The following is a 25,036-nucleotide window of genomic DNA, read 5'->3' as shown; positions in this document are numbered from 1 at the left end:
ACATTAACTGCCATGAAGATACAATTATTATAACCATACACTCTAAAAGGATTGCATATAAGCTGTTGCTCATAAGAGTAGTTTGGGAGGTTTTCCCCAAGAAAATTTTAGGGTCAAAAGATACATTGTGGTTCTTTGCAAGACTATACATAGTGCCATGATTTTATGTAGCATCTTTTAAATTCAAATTTAAAAAATAACAATGGGCTTTTACTTCTTGGCCTTTAGGTGATAATAAAATTGACAGCATACCAGTATGCCATTCAAAGCTCGAGGAAAGAACTGCACAAAATTGAAAAAATATTTATAAATTTCAAAAATCACTAAAACCATGCAACAGAAGTATTCTTTTGCAAAAGCTTCCAATCAATGAACATGTGTTAAGGTTCAAATGATGTTTAAAATATTTGTGTTTTTAATCATTATTTTACAAATTATTCCAAGGTAAGAAACTCTTCTTTATAATTAGAAAAGGAAAGTTTGGTAAATAATAAAGACTGGGGATGTGTTTAAAAATATCCAAAGCCAAGTTGCTCATCTTTCCTAGAAATCGCAGGCACTACACGTACAGCTACTTATATTTACATTTACTTGACAATTCACTGACAATAAGAATGACGAAGAATTGGTCTTTCAAGTATTATTTATTACAGACACTTATTTGAAATTAGAAATATTACTATTTGCAGCTTTTAATCTACAAAATAAATTAAAAATTAATCTTACCAACTAAACATAGAGTTCAATCTCTTGAAATCAGCATTATGTTTGAACAAAAACTTCTGTTTTGCTATATGCAGTATATGCTAACATGTTCACCATATAAACATGTTCAATAACCATTTATAAACTACAAAACTAATAATGAAAACTCTGTCTACTATATCACATCAAATAAATAAACTAACAAACTTGAAAAGCCTAAAGCCTAAGTTTCGGTTGGTCTCTAAATGTTTAAACTAATATATACAAGTTTTCCAATAAGTTGTAGCTTCTCTTTTTTATATCATTATATAGTATCTTAGAACATATGAAGAATGCACATGATCTCATGTGAAAGTCTCAAAAAACTTGGCATATTCACTGTTCACTTGTCTCTGCACCAGTTTATTCCTAATACAAGGTTAATTCCTGCAATAAGGTAACTTAATGTTAACTAATCAAGCCCAGGGTTAGGTTCATGATCTTAGAAATATTGTACATCAACTTCCACATAAGAAATTGTTCCAATAACACAAACCAAACATTCTAAGAATGTCCATATAAATAATCATACAAGAATATGTCATGGATTAAATTAATTTAGAGAGAAGCACATTAAATATTTATAATAATTAGAAATATCTTTCAGAACAATACAAATGATATATTTATATTATCCATAAAAAGGCCTTGATATAACCATAAACTGAGAAATGACAAATCTATAAAAAAATTCCAACAGATTATGAAATTATAATCACTGAAAAATAGTAATTAGATATCTAGTTATTGTTTTTATTCAGTATGTTTTAATGTAGTCTTCTTCCCAAACATGACTGATCAGAATTGTTGAGTTTATTTAAAAAAATTTCATAAACAAAATAAATGCTAACTTTAAATCTTTGTCTCATAGTAAACTATATCATGATTTTAGTAATTTTTGTACAAAATTCAGCAGTAGTTTCATACCATGTGAAACCTGTCAAAGCTTTTAGCTCAATTACAGCACATAAAAAATGAAATTTTCAAGTGCCCCCCATCCAAATAATAATATCAAGTGTTTTTTATTCTTTATAATAAACATACAAGTTTTCTGTGTAAAAACCTTTAGTTTGATATATCTGAAAAAGTTATAAGGTAACCACTGTCAGTCAGCATTACACTGTTGATGTTATAATTTTATTCTCATAATTAGAACAATATAGAAGCATTACCATGCGAGAAGTATACTTTGGAAAGGACACTTTGAATAGGTCTTTGTCTAACAAGAATCACACCAATGTGTTGACATCTGATACAATGGTCATGTATTACTCAATTTGGTTTTACTGTCCTCCAAACAAAACAGTTGACAATGACATTTGATTTGTCAGTTATTGAAACATCAGACACTAATACCTATACAACTGAAGTAGTTATGAGCACACTTAAGGAATTGGCACTAGCTCTGGAAACTTATAGTTCAAGGGTAGTACAAGAGAACTATACAAAATAAAGAATAACATTCTTCAGAAAAGAATTAGCAACCCAAATTCAAAAGCTTTATTATACAGTAAATAACAGTTTAAAGACCACTACCTGAATTTCAGGTTGAACTGTATAGTCAGCTGTTGAACACAGAGAGTGACATTCTTTGACTTGATTCAAAGTACATTCAATTACTTCTCCACTTCAACTGATACCTCAGAAAAATTGCTACATGTTTCCTAGTTAACTACAGAGTTACTGGATGACATGTTGACACTGCATCTGGACTTAACACCTACTAAGAGACGTCTACAACATTCCAGTCTTGTTTAAAGAAGAGAATGCTCTGGCAGTAGCACTGAGAAGTAAAAGAAACTGCTAACAAGATGATAATTTTCAATTTTGTGAACAATCTACTGATGTACAAGGTGAACTTTGCCAAGAAGCAGCTGTTAATTAGTGATCTTAAAAATGTCTCAAGCTACTATATAACTACAAAAATCAGGAGCTTCCCTACATTATGAAAAGACTGAATAGAGGGGAAAGAAATAGAAACCACTTAAAATTCTTACAAAACAACAGAAAAGTATTTTATGCAAAAGATTGCAATGTGCCTATTCTTGATCAAGCAAAATATCCAACACGGTCACTTTTACAAAATCAGTGACATGATCATTAAGAGAAATTTCAACAACTACAGGAACATAGCTTATTGTTAAGCTTCCTGTACTGAGTTCTTTGCTTATCAAAACTGTGCTCATAAAACTTCTCATATCACTGTTTGAACTGACTTATCATAGGAGAGGCAATTGGCGGCAATGGTATAAAAATGTGTGACAAATTGGAGACACTTTGACTTGTATTTGTTAAAAAACTAAGCTTAAGGAGAGACAAAGAGAGAGAGATGACAAATTAAATGCTTGTCTATGGTGGTGCATAACTACTGCATGGTCTGATTTTCGATTTAATTATAACATGTATATATATTTCACTTGCTGGTTACCTAAACTTAAGGAAATGTTTAAAAATAAATAAGCAGAATTGAGCACAAACTGATTATAAATTTTTTATCCCATGACTCTCAAGTCTACCCACATCTATCATTTTGTTTTAATCACACACAAAGTCTAGGTGAACAAAATACTGGACCTGTGTTCTGTGTTAAGGGAAATCATGTTGCTAAAAATCTTTTGACATTCCCAATTCAGTGGTTTTACAGTTGCAAAAGTACACTGATTTAACATTCTTTTCAAGAGAGTTGCAGTAGAAAAAGTAGTCAACAATGATACTGTTTCCAAATTTGTTATTGTTAAGCACACAGCTACAGAGATTCTTTGCCTACTAGTAGAAGTTATAACAAAAAGTTATAAAAACTGACTAATAAAATAATATTATAATACACAAATGTATGTACACAATTAAAACATGTTTCACAATTTACTTTGAAAAACTAAATGATTAATGTTATCACAGTGTCCAGTAGCTAAAAGCTGCAGTAATAAATTTTTCAGTGTTTCATTGGATGAACTTTCATGAAGAGACAAAACTAAAATTTGTACCTTTGTAAATTGCTTATGATTTTGCAACTACTAAATATTAGCTTCACAGTATGAAAATAAATGTTTGGATGACACAGATAACTGTATTTATGGCTAAATGCAGTTAATTTATCCATAGCATTAAACTTTATCAAAGCAACCATATAAAGTAAAATATACATAATCTTTCTTCAATATATAATTATTTAAAAAAACAACAAAAAAAACATACAATAATTTCCTTGGTTGAAAGAGAATGGCTTGTTTTACAATTTTATACCTTTAACAGGACTGAACAGAATTAATAGTAAAAACAATATAAATATGAAGTATACTAAAAAAGAAAATTATTTGAAAAGCAAATAACAGAGGTAATTCTAATTTGGCATCAAATTCTGGGCAACATATTACCTAGGGATTATAAGAAAAATGGATTGCCTGTTGAAGCTATACCCATTTATATAACATACTCTACTGATGAAATGTACGTATGCTGTGAATATATCAAATTACAAAGGTTGACTAGAATATAACATATTGCAAACCCTGTTTAACAGACAGTTCCTTAGAGAACAGTATAAAACTGTATGTTAACGAACTAATAACAGTTGGAAAGTAAGGTTTTCCACAGGCTATACTGAAGAACAGAAGACCACTGCTTTTCAGCCCTTGAATTTAGACCTACAAATGACCATAACATAAATATGTTTCCCCAGTCTGTTATTTCTAGTGCATCAAAATGCTGCACCTTAAAAGCTTTTGAAAGTAACTATAATGGTGTAGGTGATGAGGATTTATGAAACTTAATATAAGAATTTGTTACATAACATACCAGAGCTTTAGAACTTTTCACCTGCTTACTTTTGTGTTAAACAAAGTCACAGAATATGAAGGTGTTTATATTATGCAAACATGCAAAACTTGTCAGAAGGGAATGACCAGTTACATTGAAATATAAAATAAATTGTAAAGATATAAAAAAATATAATATTATCATCAAAATGTATTATAGCTATGTAATAAAACAGCACAGAGTGTGGTAAAAATAAAGAACTATGCAATTTATAACAACACAACTACATGTATTAAATAAAAAAATCAGAATGTATTTCATTATTGCTCCCCATCTTTGACAAACACAAGTCCACCTGATATGGATTTGTCAGTTATTCAATGCACAAAGAAATTGTATAAATATATTATAAATGTAGAAATCAAATACAGTAACTTGATACATAAGTATAACTGTTGAAAACTTCAGTATTAAAGCTGTAGTGAACACTTGTCATTCTAGACACCTAGGTGAAATAATAAAATTGATTGCAGAATATCTCAAGTTCACTGATGTTTTGGACTTCTATGGCTCAAGGTTTTCACTGCACAGAACTTGGAAGTTCACATTTTTCTAAATTAAAAATGTATCTCCTCTCACACTTATAGCTATTACTTTGACCATCAGGGTTTCTTCCTGTGCCCATCTTAGCACTAATCTGATTTTTTCTCACTTTCTCCAGTCTTTTATACCCCACTTAACTGCTCTTGAAGATACTTATCTCGTAATACTTTCCACCTCTATCTTGGTACTGTATATAAGCACTTCAGATAATACTATCACTTTTTGAAACTGACTGAATCCCAGGGTCTAACACCAGCTCTCAGTAGGGAAAAAGGGTGGAAGATGAGGTAAATATTACTGAAAGAAGAGAAGGAACCATCTGTGTACAGGGATAAAGAGAGGTGAGCACAAGTGTGGCATCATATTATTCCATTGCACTGAGCTAGACAGTAGTCAGCTGAACTGGAATGAGGGATGAGATGAAACATTAAAAGTATCCAGGCTGATAATATATTGAATTTGAAAAATAATAGATGTCAGTCCTGAAAGGGAAGCCTGCCTTAATTGTTTCTGAAAATAGAATCAGGATGTGATGGTCTGACACTTGACGAAATGGTGGCAGTAGTAAACAGTCATTCATGGAATGCAAACTATAATGAAACAAAAGGGGCAAGAAAAAAATTTGCATGATATGGTAGAATCCATGTAAAGCTAAAATCAGTTGAAGGGGATAAACCTGAAAGTACAGTACCTGATTCTTGTGCCCTAAAAAACACTGCTAAGATAATGTACAGATAAGAGCTGGCTGCAACAAACTTAGATATCCACAACTGAAGTAAAACAAAATCAACACATATTGAGGAATGAATAATTTGTGAACCTTAGAGGACCTATGTATTAATATAGACAAGGACAACTGATGACTAAACACCAATCTCCTCTCTCCATAGACTCAACAACTGACAGAAATAAAAACTCTGAAGAACTAACATGACTCTTATAACTACCAGACTAACCATACTCAGATAACCACACAAAAGTTACAAGTTCTGATGAACTGACATGGAAACCATACAGTTTGGGTGAATAACAGTAGTGAAGATGTGAACTGAACTATTAATTGTGACTCAAAGACCTGCAGTGCTGCAGTACCTATGGTTAACATTACCACACATCCATAAATTCTTTGAACTGAGCCACCACAGCCCCTGAAGGTATACAGTAATTACTGATGCCACTAGTGATCCAAATCAGTAATGGAAACCAAGAGGCTGTTATCAGGGGTCAGGACTCACAAACAGGGCATTACTCTGACCCAATATAGGAGCCAGTATAATTTGGGACTCCAATGACAATGAGGAGGAACATACAAGTCAAAAACTGAACCAGCATGCATGTTAACAATGGATACATCTTGTTATCAGTGAAGTTGGTGATACTGAGAGTCTTTTAAGTAAATCGGAAGTAAATAATATGTTGAATTTTGGAGTTCCAAGTCCATAGCTTTACTCTGTCCTATCAAGGGACATAGACCTGTATAGGTAAATTACAAACCATGGCTTAGAACCTTTAAATCGAGGAGCAGATGCATTATTTGAGAGCCAGAATATGCATCCACATGGCAGAGGTAGATCAAATCACAAAGATTTGACATGTCAGATAAGGCATAATTGTCCCTTCACATAACTAAGAAATATACCTCCCAGCATGAACCACAATATTTGAGCATTGAGGAAAAACTAAAAACTCACTCCTACACCTTTCAGCCATCATGTAAGGTACAGATTCAAAAGCAAACAGGAAAAAACCAAGACATCACGTTTGAAGAATCATAAGAAGAACGATAAATCAAAGTTTAACCCAAAATGGCTTCAATTTCATCTTTCATAGGTAACTTACAGACTATGTCAAAGAGTATTTATGCAACAAAACATTTTGTAAAGTAAAGTTATTTTGTTAGAGCAAAACAATTCTGGGCCATCTGCTGTGGACACCCAAGGGAATCAAACACCAGACTCCAGAGCTTCAACTCTGTAAATGTACTGCCATCCCATAGGGGATTGAAAATCCAATAAATTAAAAGAAGGCAGGGGAAAAATCAAATCAAAATTCTCTCAAAAATGTTGAAGATTGTCCTCAATTGCAGCCTCAGAACCCCTCAAAAGTCCACCACTGATCCAATTAAATGTCTCCATCTCACTATAAATGAGGTCATTTTCAGTCTATGTGGAGTGTCTCTCCCCACAGTTTGTGTGTGTGTCTTTACATCAGAGGTGGGATAGGTGTGTGTGTGTGTGTGTGTTTTCTTACAGAAAAGCCACATAGGGCTATCTGCTGAGTCCACCAGGTGGGAGAGGAGAGACCTAATTTTGCTTCATGCTGGAAATAATAATCTAGGAATTTATAACCTTAAATTGGTTTTACAATTAGAAGAATATAAATCAACTAGATAACATGATAATATTCAAAGTCCCTCAGAATGTTTACAACACTGGAAAACCCTTTGTGCTAATTTTTCAGGGCAAAATTGATGACATTTGAATGATGTGCTTATCTAAAGTACCAAGGCAGAGGGCAGACTGACATAAGTGAAGAGTACCGTGAAATAAATATCGTTAAGGGCAGTTGAGTGAGGTTTAAAAGACTGGAGCAAGCAAGATTTGTTTTTGCAGGAAAGAATAATAATTTTGGATTTGTTCATTCTGTAAAACACATGTATGCTTTTTTTTCACTACAAAGAGTTTGAAACAGTTGTATTAGCTGGTTTTCAGGAAAAGCAGCTGACAGGTTTCAATTTATTTGTGTAGTAACACATACATTTTTATTTTTCCCCAACATACAGTTTGAAATGATGATACAGGTTCTTCTTTAAGAAAAGTGGATGAAAGTTTTGGATTTCTTTGTACAGTAAAACAAACATTTACATTTTTTGGATGATAGTCTTTGACTTGTTTACTTACAGTTTTGCATTACATAACCCTTGGATCAGTGATGTGTGTTATTCCAAGTAACCTGGAAAAATGGGCATCACTACAAACAAGCTAATGTAGGCTATTTTAAGTGTGAAACAGATTTCTCTGCAATCCTATTCATTAGAGCTACATTCATGTTTGATTTAGAAAATGATACCAAGTGGAAAGCTTAATCTTCATGAGGTTTGACACTCAACACTGTTGACTACATCTCAAGTGCCAGTGTAAAAGTATCAATTACAATTCTTAACAGTCTTGAATTAGTGGAAATTTTCTTTTATATAATGTGTTACTGAATTACCCTCAATTTTAGTTACACTTTATCAAGTTTGCTAGTAACAACTATTTCAAAAATAAAATTGAAATATGATTAAAGAAAAGATTTAAAGAAGTGTTTTAAAAAGTACAAACACCACAGGTAAATCTATTTCAGAATTAAAAACTGGACATATGCTTCAAACAAAATGTTCCAACATACTTGGAAGCTGAGGCAACATCTCCCAGTTTCAAGAAGTGATCTTTGTTCCTTAGACACATCTGAGAGAAAGAGAGAAAAAATAAAAATTAAAAAGCAAAATAAATACAAGTAATACCAGAAAAACTTCTCAGAAGAATAAAGAAGAATGTTTACTTCTAAAACTACAACTTTTAAAGATTTCATTATCAATAATATCATGAAAGTATACTCTAAAACAAGGCTCAGTAATTATTTTAAAAGGTATCTATCTGTAAAACATTTAGTCTCCACTAGTTATCAAGAATAAAAACCAGTCCAAAGTCAAGTATACTTGATGTTATTTTGGATATAGCTCTCAGAAATAATGAGAAGTGTTTAAACAATGTACAAATTAAAATCAATTTAATGACAACTCATGAAATACGTTAGTGAGAGGAGAAAATGCTTTCTTTTTGGCAGAAGTATATTCAGATACAGATAAATTGTTCATTTTGTTGTCAGTTAAGCACAAAGCTAAACAATGGGCTATCTGTGTTGTGCCTATCACTGATACCGAGACTCAGTTTATAGCATTACAATTCTCAGACTTACTTCTGTTCTGCTGTGGAGCAACATAATCAGATCAGATGTAGGTATTTAAATTTCAGTCTTGTCTTTAAATATATAAATATATTCTGTCCCAGTAAACAAATTTGTATTTTATTTAGTTTAAGAACTAACATATTTTTAAGTGTTACTTGTTATTACAAAATGAATTATAAGTTTGTTCATTGTTTAGCATAAAGCTACTAAAGAGTATTTACAGTTTTGCACTACATAAAGCTTGGATCAATGACATGGGTTATTCTTTCTTCTTTCATTGGAAAACAGACATAACTGGTAACCTGGGAAAATGGGCATCACTACAAATAAGATAATGTAGGCTATTTTAAGTGTGAAACAGATTTCTCTGCAATCCTATTCATTAGAGTTAAATATGTGTTTGATTTAGAAAATGATACCATGTGGAAAGTTTAATCTTCATGAGGTTTGACACTCAACACTCTTGATTAGTTTTCCCCCAACACTGGATAGTATGGGTATTAACACTTTTACTGAAATGACAGTGACAAATATTTTATTTGAAAGTTGGATGATACATATAGGATTTTAATTTTTTGTTGAACAATAAGTAAATTACTGCTACCAACTTAGCACAGTTTAAACAAATATTTATCTTCAAGTTCATATTCTCAGGTGTCACTTTCTTCTAAATGTTAAATTGCAGAGTGTCTTAAAGAGTTTCCACTGATCAAAAGACATGTAAGGGAGGATTATAGAAACATCAAGCAAGTTATAATGATTATGTTTTTTCCAAAAATAAGTAATTGTATGCCAGCTGTTCAAGCCAACAGTTATTGTTTTTGTGTTCCCTAAGTAAAGTATACTATATTATTTATTTATTGTTACTTTCATTAACATTATTGGTTAGATTGTTTAATATATCAAATATTATTACTTTTTAATTTTTATTATTATACTTTAATTTTAGCATTTGTTTTTCATTTTGAGATAAATTATTTAAAACTGAAATCTCTCATGGTGGTTGAACCTCATGTGGTATTACTGAGATTACCACCAAAACTATCATTAAAAGTGAAGGTACCCCCTGAAAAAAAAAAAATCTAACATTTTTAAGTAGGAATGTTGGCAAAGGATACTCAATTAGCAATACTGATTTCATTGTTGATTTTTAGTTTCCCACTAATTCAGAGCCATCTATGATTGAAAGTTAATATTAAATATCTGATTACTCATGGCTCCATTGCTCACTTGGTGTGCCAGTAACTGGTAGTGATGACAATGCATGGTGGCTATTAGCAATTTGGAACCTTGTATAGTAATCTCTGTTGAAGTTTTTTTTCTTGTCTAAAGATAAAAACATGCCACTGGTAAGCAACGTGCTAATTAATGGTAACGATGCTCTTCCTTGTTTGTAACTCTGTAATTCATGAAAAACAAACAGATCCATGTGCAACATATTCATGATGTCATATCTGCACCTCTGCATGTTTGTAAAAAAATAGCACTGCTTCTTGAACATTTTTTGAAGTTCTTCTCAATTTCTGGCCAAAAATGACAGTTTTTCACTGGAATACACAGTAGATACTTGAAAAACTGATAATATGGAACTGTTTCTGATGTTATTCATCACTTTTAACTCTGTAAACATTGAATCAGTGTGTGACCTCTTCACTTACATTTTGCTCCAGTACGCACTGCAAAAATTCAGTTGCCCAATTTTCTTTCTGTATATTCAAAAGGAAAAAATTAAAGTTCTTCGTAATAGGAAACGAAGGCAAAAATGGGAAAATCATGACCCCTACTGCAAATTTCCATGCACACAGGGTAAAAAATTGTGAAGTTGGGGGTTGTACATTGCAAAATAAAAACATTTTTCCAGTATCACACACATAAGCAAAGGTTCCATTACTGTATGGTAATGAGTATTTTTTAAAGTTAAACTGAGCACATTTTATAAATTAAATTCAGACATTTTACAGTGATATTTCATTAAATGCCATCAGGTCTAAAATTAAGAAACAAAGGCATAGAGGCCACAAATACCAACCTTGTCCTGTGCTAGGTAATTTTTAGAAATGTAATTAACAAAGAAAGGATCACCACTAGGTCATTCCATGATTAACAAATATGTAATTTATCAAACAAATTAACGATTATCATTAACAATTAGTTTGCTATTTATCATTTGAAAACACAAATAGCATCTCTGACTATCAATCCTTTTGCAATGGGATCTGTATAATATACACAAGTTCATCTACACATTGGCACACGTTAAGTATTTATAACTTTTGATACAGCATGTGCATCTTCACAAAATTTGGTAGACATTTAGTAAAGATTACAATTTTTTTTAAACAAAAATTCAGATTTTTTAATAAATATTTTTTTAAATGTCCACTTCTGAAAATAGAGTCTGTTTTATTACTAGTCTGAATGCAAAATGATTTCATGTCATGATTAAAAAAAACTCTTCTTCATCCCAAAAATTTCAAATATTCTTTGTGTAACTTCTACAACCTCCTAAATACATTTCAAACATTGGTTTGCAGCAAGACTTTATATATTTTTTTCTATACCCTAATTTGGTTGGGTCTGTCAATTGACCAACCTCGTACTCATCATAAAAAAATTAGGAAACTATAAATTATACGTCTCCTCATGTTAGAATGACTACATATTATAACACAAAATTACAAATGTTTAGTCTAAGTAGCTTAAGTCTCAATGTTATATATTTATTTATCCAATAGTATAAAACTGACCTTTAATATTCTGTCTTAGCTGTGTTTTAGTGAAGTAGTGTTTTGTAATATTCAGTCATATTTCAATTATTATACATTATATATGTATATAGAATATTACTATTCATAAGTTATGAAACTCATTATTCTTAAAATACAGAATAATAAATAAAGTAGTACAGCAAACAATTATCTTTTATAGCCATGACCTATAAAAACACAGTTGCTGCTGGTTATAGTTTGCTTAGCCTTTTAAAATTTCATACATTGAGAATAACAAAAATTTTTTTTAGGATTTACATATATATATACACATACATACACACACAGTTTAATAATCAAAACAAATCGTACTGATACTATAGAATTCCACTATAATTTTATTAACCTTAGAAACTAAGCTGTAATTAGGTTTTAAAAAATATGAAACTTCAAACAGATTAAAGACATAACTTACCTCCTTGATATCTTAGTTAGAAAGAACATGTGGCCTTTTAACAGATTAAAATGCCTGAGAAAATTACTAAGAGGACATTCTAAGCTATTGATTGGTTATTCACATGCCATATATTAAAGTAAGTGTATATAAAGGACTGTTTCCCAAAAATGGAAAGAGGTGAATGGGTAACTGTATTTGATTCAGTATATGAACCATACCTCACTAAAATAAAAAGATATAAGGTTCTAACTTTACATTCTAGCTTGTTAATATTGGTATTTCAAGTTCCTAATCTATACTAAACTACAGATATTAATATTTTGCAATCACTAACATCTAATTTTAAACAGTCATCATTAATCATGACTCACTAAAATCTATTTTCAGGTGTGTTATTTTAATATGTACTTTTAAATTAAGAAATTAGATCACATACATAATATTAAAGTTTAAATTAAAATCGACAAACTTATTCACATAAAACCACAAAATAGCAGTTCAATAAAATTTTGAATACAAATTAACAAATGCGTTGACATAGTCTTTGACTCGTGACCCGACATGAAAGGGTTAATCAACATGTATATCAATAATTTGCAAAAATGGTGGAGAAAAAAAAAAATTGAACTTGTGAAACCTGACAGCAATTAAGAATTAATATTTATTTTTACAGTTTTACATGGTGTATAATAACAATTTCACAAAATGTATTTTATTACAATGTACTTTTACAGTTGATCTTGCTTTTCTTAACTCATCTCTGAAAGTTTTGAATAAAAAAAATCTTAATTAATAATAAATAACATGAAGAGAAATATTCTCTGATTAAAGATCCTATTTGTCACCTGTATTTGTCGGGACAAATCCGTTCCAATTTTCTGTACATCTCTTCAATATCACTTGGTTCTTCTGTAAGGCTACAGTCTTTGGCTTCCACAATAACAAAATCTTCTTGAAGTTGAGGTGGTGTGGGGATCTATTTTATGGAAGGGAAAATAGATATGTTCATAAAATATCAAATGAAAATTATATTTTTAAAATTCGCACAAGTTTTTATCTATTGTATAGAGTAAAACTTTTGTTTAATTCGTTCACAACATTTCACCAGTTGTATCCAGTATCAGACTGTGAACAAAATAAAAATATTTGTAAGAAATTTGTTCACTGTTATAAGAAACATTAAATTTTTTTTGTTGTTAAGCTACATAATGGACTAAATGTACTATGTTCACCAGGTTTCAGCATTATGTGCCTTCAGACTTACTACTGACCCACTGCATGGCTGAAACATCAGGAAATATTTTTTGATAATGCTTGCAAAGTCACACATTAAGACATACAAGTATACTACATATAATTTACAACTGCATATTTTGTATTAAAGGAGATAAAAATCCAGTGAATGTTAGACAGTGTATTTCTTTCTGTGGTGATTTCTTCTTTTACCTATTCTTGAAATAGATGATTTAAATTTTTGTTGAACAAAAATAAAACTATTCTGTAGTGTTTAAGTTACTATGCTTCTATAAAACATTCCTCCCAGCTTGGTTGTAATCATAAAACTGAAACTTTTAAGAAACCTTATTATTATTATTAAGTTTCAACTATGAAAATCAAACTATAACAGCAACATTAGAATAGTACCTCCCCTTCTCTCATCTGACTACATGTCCAAGTAGTTTGATAAAGTAATGTTAATAGAAATATTTTACACCTTCTGATCATAGTTCAATAGCAAACTGTGTAATATATAAAAAGTTTAACAAAATATTTCAGCAGCTTGTTGCAGTCACTTGAAAAGGTATTCAATAAAATTGAGATTAAAGGTTTAATGTACAACAAATGAATGTCAATATAAACAGACAAGTATTATTAAAATATTCATTGTTAATTGATAATTACCAAGAAGTAACATGTTTACTACAAGTATTAACTTGGTTTTACTCTCTTTCTCAATCACTTGATTGTATTTTAAAGTATTTTAGCAAGTATGTTATACTTCGAAGTTTTATACTCTCTTATTTCTTATTATTTCAAAAGAAACATGGAAAGCAATAAAGAAATCTCTCAGGTTTGCATCACTTGATTACCCAGCTATAAACAATGTCAAAATTTGATGAAGTATAGCTTGAAGCACAAGGGTGAAGTGATGTACATGTAGTCTGAATAAGAATGTAGTTTACTTGCCCTTCTGACATGTTTGTTTCAAAGTACTTTACTGAATGTAGATGCAGCAAGAAATTTTGTCAAATACTAGCAGGTATATGGCTGTATTCTATAATTAACATTGAGCTTTAGAAGTTAAACAAAATGTTAACATGAATGTGTTTATATTCATTACAAATACCTCACTTTACTCAATAACCCAACAACAGCTATTTTAAAATTTGCACCAAGTTGTCATCCTTAAGTAGGTACAAGTGCTTTCACTACCATTGAATGCTCTGTTCATGATAGCACTTCAGTTGTTTCTTTGCCAACTATATTAAAAACAAAGTTAAATTGTATTTAGGTTTTACTTTTATATTTCAATTTATTATGAATTATTTGAGTTTTAAGATTTTAAACAAATCTTCCCCTCATTTTGCAAGGCTTACATTACCAAGTGTGTACTAAATGATTTTGTTTGAGACTGAGGTATCTTTGTCGTCCATACTGTTCTATTGCTCAAGGATACCTGCTGGTATATGTTGACATAAATAATCAATAGTAAAGAATATTAAAAAAAAAATCCCATTAAAAATAAACTATAAGTGAAAAGGTACAGATGTGAAATTGTGCATATGACACAAGCAAGATATTTTAAAATTATTCAACAAAGAGTTAAAAGGTACATACCCATACCTGTTTCTTAATTTTAAATATTTGGTAGAAAAAATGGAAAATAAAATATAAACATATTTCCAAAAAACATTTAGGTTCTGGAGATTATATGCAAGTGAAATGCAAGATCTGTAAGATAATGAATAGTACTTTTACACTCAACATGAAAACAACCCTGTAGGTAAACTTAGTGAAAATAACTACATGAAAAAATAAAATTTTACAAGAAATAGTAAAAAAGAAACGAAATTAAATATTTTATTTCTCTCAGACTGCATACTTCTATGAAAGTTTTTGTGAAGTTGTGAACAATTTTATCCACTGGATTTATTACTGGAATGAAATTTAAAGAGAGTTGCAAAACATGCTACACATTGTAGCACCTCATTGTAATAGGACTAATTATACTTTTAATTCTACTCACCAAAACCTTGCAGAATGAGTTTATGAGAAATATTAACCAGCTAACTTTACAGACATTAGTTTTAAAACAAAAAATGCATAATTAACTAATACAGAAGTAAAACTTAAATATAATTTAACTGTCTATCTAACTATAACATATTTAGATAAGAAACCCACTGAAGTGCTGTCATGAACAAAGCTGTCAACAATAAGTGCTTGTACTATTGGCAACATGGTACTAATTTCAAAATGATTGTTCTTGGACTCTAGTATAAAATAAGCTCTTTCTAAAGACTATAAAATCATATATGTTGAAGTACATGTAGCTTCTACAGCTTAGTGTTAAACCACAGGAGGTGAGCATGACACCTGTCACGAGTTGACATTTATTTCTTGTTTCAACTGCATTCAGCACAGTACTGTAAACCATATGTGTCAAAAGGACAAGTGATCTACATTCTTGTCCAGACTTGCAAGTATTTAACAAGCTCCACATGTTTCAAATTTTGACACTATGTATGATGTGACATAAGTCTGAAAGATTTCATCATTGCTTTCAATGTTTATTTTAAAATAAAAGAATAAAAAACAAATATACATTATGATAACTTTATTAAAATATACCAATAATACAGTGTTTTAATTAAATTTTGAATGTAAACCAGTGACATGTGTAGAAAAAGGTTTCAAAATGGCACTGCTGTCATAGGGTTAATAATAATAAACACAATGCTATATTATGTACCATGTCTAGCAGTGATTTAAGATAAATACTTTCTGGGATTTGATTCATCTAACCTAAGGTCCCAAACTGAAACCAAATAAACAATCCCTGAAAGATTTCAACTACTGCATAAATCAGAAAGAGCAGAACTCACTGTTTTACAAGATTGTTGCTGAACCACAGAAATGACAATTTATTTTACCAGAAATGTTCAAACTGTGTTATTGACAACAGATATGAGCCTTTTTCATATTATAATGTAACTCCAGATATTCTGTCCTAGTACAGTTGATTATGCAGTATCTGTTAACCTGAAATTTGGTTACCAAATAAGACAACAGATGAACTTACACTAGTTGCATCAATAGGAAGGCCAGAACGGGTGGCTTCTATCATAGGATCCAGACCCTGTTACATATATAAAATATAATTGTAATCAAAGTATAGAAATCAGTTATCAACAGAATATCAAACAAGGTTTCTATGAATATCCAATCTTAAACTTTTTTAGTTTTAATTTGAAATTAAAAGCAGTATTTGTTTTTTAATACTTATTTTCAATAATTTTATTGTACTACCATTTATAAAATTTACCCGAGTATTCTAATTTACTTCAAAACAAAAATTAATAGGTGCATTTAACTCCTTTTTTAATACTTAATACAAAAAACTATGAGCATGTTCTTATCTTTTTGTACTTTCACTAAGTATTAAATGAATAAGTACATCTTTCCTTTACAACAATTAAGTGTCCCTTGCACCTTCTTTAAACCTATTTACAGAACTTTCTCTGAAACATTCCATGATATAGTAAACACATCTAACTGATAATTGACTAGAAAAACTTTATTACTTGATTTTGTATGACAAGGAACCCAACTACATGATTCAATATTTCATTAATACTTTACTACATTTATCCAAAATACCTTTATATTTATAACAGCATACATCTCTTTCTACTTAGATTTTAATATGTTATTGCCCTTTGAACTGTGTCTAACTAATAATCCCTTTATATTAGTTGTAAATCACTCAATAAACATAATTCACCTTACACTACGACATTATGTAACACATTGTTCACTCATAAGTACAACTCCTTTAAAACTTTTCTTCTATATTACCAGATTAATGTTATTTAACCTAAAAAGTTCCCAATTTTTATATTGTAATTACTTGTATAATAATAAAAAAGAATGCAGATGAAAAAATACAGTACTTACCTAGGTTTTTTTTGTTGTTCTTCACTGATTACAAAATGTAACCCTACTATTTTATATTAATTGTACTACAACAACTAAATAATTTCTATTTAATTAAATAATGTACAAAAGAACACAGAACAATAGCAAGTAAAAAGCAGACACTATCCTATAACTCTTAAATTTTTCCTGGCTTTCTAACTTTGTGACAAGAAACTAAACATTTCGCTGTGCTTTTCGACATGTTTTCCATGGGAATAAAGTTTGAACTAGAAGCAAAATAGACAATTCTCTGTACAAAAAACAATGTAATATAATACATTATTTGATAGATTAAGACCTTGTATTTTTATTGGTTATTGAAATATAGTATTAAACATCAGAGAGAACTATTTACAATTTGTAAAAGACAGGATGTAACATGTAGGTGTGGCAAGAGGAATCTGATTTTCTAGTTTATGGCTATGTACCCAAATAATATTGAAGGCTATAGAAATTATGCTTTGAGTAATTTATGTTCAATTTTGTACTTCTTGTAGGGGTGGTAAATAAATTAAATAGGGGATGCTTGTTGAAGAAATGTCATAATTCTCATAAAGAAAATTGAATATTTTATTCAAAATATTGCCTTATAAAACTAAATTACAAATTTAAAAGCAGCTAGGAAGAAAGCCCAAAATGTCACATGCTTGAAGAATTAACAGAAGACAAGACCCAAACAGCTTATCCCAAAGTGGCTGATATTTTGATTTTTTATAGTTCATTTAAAGACTATGTATATTACTGTTAATTGGAGCATCACTTTATGAGGTACATTTGTTTTGTTAAAACAAAGTATTGCTATGCCATCTGCCATGTCCACCATAGGGAATCAAACCTTGTACCCCAGCACTGAAAGTCTGCAAACTCACCACTATTCCATAGGGGACTGAAAAGCCAACAGACTCAAAGAAGGAACAGCAAAAGACAAATCTAAATTCTCTCCCGTATATCATAGATTACCCTCATTTGCAACCTCAGAGGCCCTCACAGATCCAAATAACAGTCTCCATCAACTACGAGTAAGGTTACTATCAGTCTCAACTGAGTCACTTTAGAGTTGGTGTTTCAAGTTATAACTATATCACGATGAAGGTGATAACAGTTAATAAACACACACATTAATTCTATAATTACACATTATTAGATAGAGCATAATTATTTTGCCACATACCTTTAAGTTTTCTTATTACCAGCCAGCCTTTTATACTCAAATTAAAATAGTGCTAGACATGTTAATAGAACTTATGTAATGTCACTCATAGCATGACCAATGACAGAATAGAATTTAATATACTGAATATACATTTCATATAAATATTTTACACACAAAAGTATGGGATTATAGGAATTCAAAGAATTTTTGGACTTTTCCAATAGTCACTAAAATAGTACCAAATATTCATAAATACACAAAATTTATAGCATTTCAAATAACTTCCTGAAAATTTATTATTTTCCAGTTCTTTCAGCCTCTTGAACTTGCCACATCAAACTCTAGCACTTTGAATGTTTTCAAAAGCCCAACATAAACCCCAAAAGAATAACAATTTCAATTAGTTGAATACCTTTTTAACATACTCTTTTATTACATTGTTGCAAGTTTTTCTTTTCAATATTTGTTCTGCCATTTATTTGATTAAAACCTTGAATAGTTAATATTCAAAAGATACTAAACACTCTGGTAAAATTTCTGATCTAATAAAACTATCTGACCATACTAAACACTTGCTAATAAACTTATATGTATTTTCATGATGAATCAGCTTGATATTTCAGTTGGTTCTGCTTATCTACTGGTAGGTAGGTAGGTATTTCATGTTTATTGGCACAAAGCTACTAGGCTATCTGTGCAAAACAAGATGTAGTATATTATAATGGTATATGGAAAGTAAGGTAAAAATACATAAAATATATAAAATTAAAACGCAATAACCCAATGAAACAATAAGTTCAAACTTGCTGTCAGTCACCTGAAGTTGGCCTTTCCAGTCCTGGATTCAATTCAAAATAAAAATTAAAATGTATAAAAGAAATCATGCTAAAACAGTATACAGTCCAAAAAAACAAACAAACTTAAATTACATTAAAAAGACCAATGGCTCTTAAAAATGTAAAACCATGATTGAGGCAGGCAGTATCACCTATGACATTGGCTAATGTCAAGGGCAAATCTACCTTAAAAATATGTTGAAAATGGTGTCGTCATTTATGGTTGTAATGGTAGCATGATAATAAAATATGTATGATTGTGACCTGAGTACCACACAGACCACACATTGATGCATCAGTACCAGATGAAAGGAAGTGGTGAGTTAAAAAACTGTGACCAATGTATAGCCTAGCCAAAACAACTTCTTCCTTTTGATCTTTACAGAAACAAGATGGCCAAAGAGCTAAAAAAGGCTTGATTTGAGAAAGCATATTATTTTGTTGCTCACTCCAGATTGACTGCCAACTGATGTACAGTTGGGTTTTGATAGCTGGACCATAGTCCATGTATGGAACAGGTATGGTGGTGATAGAGCCAGGGCAGTTGGACTTTGTTGTTCTGTCAGCTTGCTCATTCCCACAAATACCAACGTAAACTGGTATCCAAAAAAATTGGACAGTAATAACTGGTAGAGAGAGATAGACCAGTTTGTTTTAGATATTGATAAGAATAGGGTGGTAACTAACATGCAATGATGTCAGGGCCAACAGACAGCTGAGTGAATCAGTATAGATCATACAATTTGTATATTACATAGTTTCAATATGATTCATGGCAAGAGAAATAGCACACAATTCAGCACTGAACACAAAAACTGTAGAAGGGATTCTGCATGCTACAACTGAACTGTAACAAACCATGGCAGAGCCTACAGAGTCACCTGATTTTGAATCATCTGTATATATTGGAATGGATGGATCATTCGAAAGATGTTCAGCAAATAAACAGTAATATTTCCAATCAGAAGTACTGGCCCTTCTCAAATGATTCAAAGACAGGTCACAGTTGAGGAAGTAATTAGCCATGATGGAAGAGGTTTATCTGTTGATACTACTATGCTATTCAAAGATAGATCCAATTTTTCTGACTGTGCCTGGATACAAAGACTAAAACGAACAATGGCAGATTTTCTATTACAAAAAAGAATATTTTGGTCCCCACTGACCCCACCCACCATGGAGCCCTACGAGGGGACGCATTACAGTGCTATATAAGGTCACTGCAGCGATGCCAGGGTTTCGTGAGCACTATACCCGAACACCAGTATCACACATAATGTCCACTACACCCATTGAGGATGTTCTACGGTGGCACTCAGTTGACCCTGGCCCAAATGAATTAGCTGACTGATCTTTGGGGACAACCCGTCTACAGGAATTCAAGGCCAAAGTGGTGTGTTGGAGATGGACCCCTCAACCACCAGGATCCTCTCCTCCCTTTCATGGCTCCCCATGCACTGCAAACATGCAGGTGGATGTTTAGATCCCAGAGGAGATAAATTGAAAGTAAAGAACCTTCTCTGGAAGGTCCCCTCACCACATAGAGAAATCCACATTGAGGGGTTTATCTACTGGAAAACATGCATAACTGTAATCTGTGAAATATATTATTGGATGGGTATACAAGCAACAATAGGTACAATTAAAACAATCTAAATTCACAAAGAGAGAACTGGCAATTATTTCTATCCCATGCTTCAGTTCTTTCTCTTAGATGGAAAACTTGTTGTGAAGTGAATACAATAATAAAATGTGCTGAAATCTGAACAAAAGTTCCTACCTCTTTCCTGCCCTGACTTTAAAATAAATTAAACCTGCTCTTAATTTTAAATTCTAACATGTTTTCTTTATTTTAGGAGAGGCTAAACTATTCACCATGCTCATCTTCAAGTATTCCTTTGCTTGTTGTATATCTCCTCGTTTCTTGGCTTCAAGTGCAGCTTGCTTAAACATTCGCTGTCGATCAAGAAGGAATTTCATTTGTTTATCAAGAACTGAAGACTGAGTTCTTTGAACTACAAAGAAAAATAAGAAAGTTTCAGCCTTAGGATTACATGATAAAGGTAACTGTAAAATAGTAACTAGGAGTGAGAATTGTTATCATAATGTACTTTATAAACATTAATTTTTGAAAACTGCTATTACTAATAGGACACTTAAAAAATTTATGCATTATTATGACTGAAGATTTTCAAAACCTCAAATGCAATTTTCACATGATAAATGAATACCAGTATTTAAGCAGAAACAGCTTTCACTTCATATTTTCAGTGTTGGAAATTATTATCATACATGAGGTGGAGAATTAACCCTATCCTGAAAGATCTTAAACATTGCCTGCCTCAAGAACTAAGATATAAACATTCATTTCTAATGTAATATTTATATTTTTTTATGGATAGAACATTTTATGTTACTTCTCACTTGATTCTTAAAGCAGCCAATCTTTCAAGATATCTCTATTTCACAAACCAAACAGATACTTCAAATATACAAATTCTTTCACATATGGAATATCTCGTGTTCTGATTATAGCTTTGTTCTTTAGATGAATAATATTTTGGCTTTTATGCTAAGAAATGTTGATTATCTTAAAATCCACAATAAAAGCAGTCTATAAAAAATTCAAATTTTAAAATGTCTATAATGCTTAAAATTCTAATAAAAAGATATATCAAGAAAGGCACTTCAAGCACTGTCAGCATTTTGAACATTGTTTCTTCAATACATTCAAATGAGAGTGGGAAAAATTACAAAATGCTAACATATATGGTAGTTATGCAAAACCACAGTTCCAATATAGTACAAAACCTCACAACTTACTTATTAAATAAAACAAAACATTCAATCTAAATGTTCAAAAATGTGTATCAATCAACATTTAAATTTTTATTTACATAAATTTTTATAATTAAATTTAATTTCAAACAGGTACTGTAAAGTTTTGTTCGTTGAGTTTGCATTCATACTGCCAACAAAACATACGACTTAAACATTCTGAATGTACTTTACATATTGCAAAGCATGCCACTTACACAATATTCTCCAACTTTCAAGTGATTTATTTTGCAAGAGTATCTTACAAAAGTCCTGTTTTCTGGTTAATTTATAATTTACTGAAAAGTGCATCATGGTGAAATTTGGTAGTAAAGAGGTGAGAGGGAAGGTATTTCAAATGGTCTCATTTTAAAATAATTTTCATTCTAAATAATGCAGGTATCCTTACCTCTGAAATAATACAAGTCAGAATACCTACTAGTGAGAATGATTATGATAAACATTTCAAAGGACAAACAAAATTGAAAAAAAAAAAAAATCATACAGAACTAAACTAACTATAACTCATATAAACTCACGATGCTTATCCTTCTTGTGGGATAAGTCTGATCTCCCACCTTGTTGAGGATTTGGTGTATTTTTTATTGGAGTTACCAATGGTTTGCTTACTGCTTGAGGAGTATTTTGTCCTTTAGGTGGTGCTGCAGGATGAGAACTGGAAACTGTTTGAGCAGAGGAGTCATTTTCTTGTTTCTCTAAAGGTATTGGACCAAATCCTGTATACAAAAATGAATACATTATTTATTAAACATTTTATTACTGGGTTTTAAGACATCAGGATAACATTGGATGATTAAATGTTAATGTTGTGAATACCTTTAATGTGGAAATATATTTGTTTAAGCAGCTAAAACTATAATATTTTAATCTATGGAAGTAGACCTTTTTTATGACAGTGCATAATTAACAATATATATTGTTAATAGCACATTATTTGAAAATAGACCACTTCTGAAACTATAGTTACTACAACTTTAGATGTAATAACTGTACATTCAAAATTTGACAAGCTTTATTAAACATTACAAGTCTATTATACATGTTAAAGTTAATGTCTAATAAACTATTTGTACTAGATTTGGCTGGAAATTTATGGAGTTAGTTTAACTAGTCTGAGTACAAGGTGATTTTCATGTTAGAATAAAAACACTTTTTGCATCTTACAACTTTCATATTTCATTCATGTAACCTCTAAACTTTCCTAAATGAATACCAAAAGTATTTTTTGAATAACATTTAATACTATCTTTTATTTTCTCTACCATAACATTAAATGTAGAAAGTCATCTGTAACAAAAGTTGGAAAATATTTAGTCAAAAGTACATATTTTTTACCTGGAATTTCTGCATGTTGTAGCAAACAATTACAATTATTTATTCCAAAATCTACAGTCCTATAACCTTGTAACAAAGCAATAAATTAAAGAACAAGAGCACAGTTTAAGTTACAGTAAACAATGATTAATATTTTCTTAAATCAGAAATGTATTTTCAGTAATAATTACCTCCTATCACACTATAGCTATTACTCAACTGCCAGGGTTACTTCCATTGCCCATCTAAGCACTGGTCTGATTTTTTTCTTGCTTGCTATAATATTTTTACCCCACTAATATTTATCTTATGACACCCTTCAACTACATCAATGCATCCTCTATCCTAATTCAACATTAGATGTGTGTATATATATATATATATATATTTACTAACATTTATGAGTGGATTCCAACCAGTAGCCATACAGAAATGTGCTTCAATCCACTGGAATCACAACAAAAACTTTACCTCAATCTGAACAAGTCTGAAAGGCAACGCCTGAAGCTCGGAATGACAGGATCTTATATGGCTTACTAAACCTGAGGAAGCAGAACTCATTCAGTGTGGAATCTTAAACACTCATCCTCCCCCACAAATCATGAAGACAAGGTAAATTCCACTTGCTGCCAAAATTATGGGAGAATGTGGAACAAACTCTACTAAACCAAGGACCCAAGATGGGATCATCCTGTGTTCAGAAGTACAAGAAGACAATAGACCCTTTTCCATGAACAATGTTCTGAACTAATATTGATCAAAAAAAAAGCCACACGCAATCCAACCAGATAGTCACGCATCAAATCTGAACTGGTATTATGAGTAGGCTCCTTTATAGGCTGGTGCCTCTCCACCTAATATTTGAGAAACATCCAGGTACCCTGAGAGAAGGGCCCCACCTTTGCCCTCTTCTCCAAGAGTGGAAAAATTTCTTCTAATGCTATGGAAGAAAAGCTCAATCCTCCATACCAGTGACTGGAATGTTGAGGTAAGGATTCCCAAGCTCCACTAGTGGAATCTTGGGGGTAGTGCACACTTCAGAGAACCAAGGAACAGTGCAATAAGTAAACAAAGTTCTCTTAAATTTTTAAAAGCAAACCAGACACCAATTTATTCAATAGAATGATTGGCAGGAACAGACAGGATCTCCTAATGTTTTATTCATGACAGTCCATGAGATGTGGTCAAGCATAGTACAGTAATTCTATAAGGCAATCTTCTGGAACACCTCATTTCTACAGAGCCTGTTCTAACCTAGATAAAGTATATTGAATTAGTGGTTTGCTAGTGCAGAACTGTTTAATAAAAACACACCTGTCTTGGTAAAATTCACTACCAAAAAAGAAGGTAAGAGACCCAGAGAGGTAGCTATGAAAAGACTTACCCCTCTGTATACTCCAGTGGAAGTGATTAAGTTAATTACAAGGGGTAGGCAAATACCTTCAGATGAAGATCCTGCCAGATGATACAAATAATG

General features: G+C 31.2%; 1 protein-coding gene across 1 annotated transcript in view; it reads right to left on the bottom strand.

Moving 5' to 3' along the window:
- Positions 1-25,036, bottom strand: part of l(2)gd1 (lethal (2) giant discs 1) — a 96,735-nt gene that overhangs the window by 35,396 nt on the left and 36,303 nt on the right. Inside the window, exons 12-16 of the mRNA XM_076473336.1 lie at positions 22,764-22,961; positions 21,283-21,422; positions 16,523-16,579; positions 13,068-13,195; positions 8,494-8,556 (exon numbers count right to left, since the gene is read on the bottom strand). Coding sequence (XP_076329451.1) covers positions 8,494-8,556; positions 13,068-13,195; positions 16,523-16,579; positions 21,283-21,422; positions 22,764-22,961 — 586 coding nt within the window. The remainder of the gene's footprint in view (positions 1-8,493; positions 8,557-13,067; positions 13,196-16,522; positions 16,580-21,282; positions 21,423-22,763; positions 22,962-25,036) is intronic.

Source organism: Tachypleus tridentatus, chromosome 12 (genome assembly GCF_004210375.1).
Source record: "Tachypleus tridentatus isolate NWPU-2018 chromosome 12, ASM421037v1, whole genome shotgun sequence".
NCBI classification, from domain to species: Eukaryota; Metazoa; Arthropoda; class Merostomata; order Xiphosura; family Limulidae; genus Tachypleus; species Tachypleus tridentatus.
The sequence above is the reverse complement of the archived record's forward strand: the minus strand, read 5'-3'. Positions and strand labels throughout refer to the sequence as shown.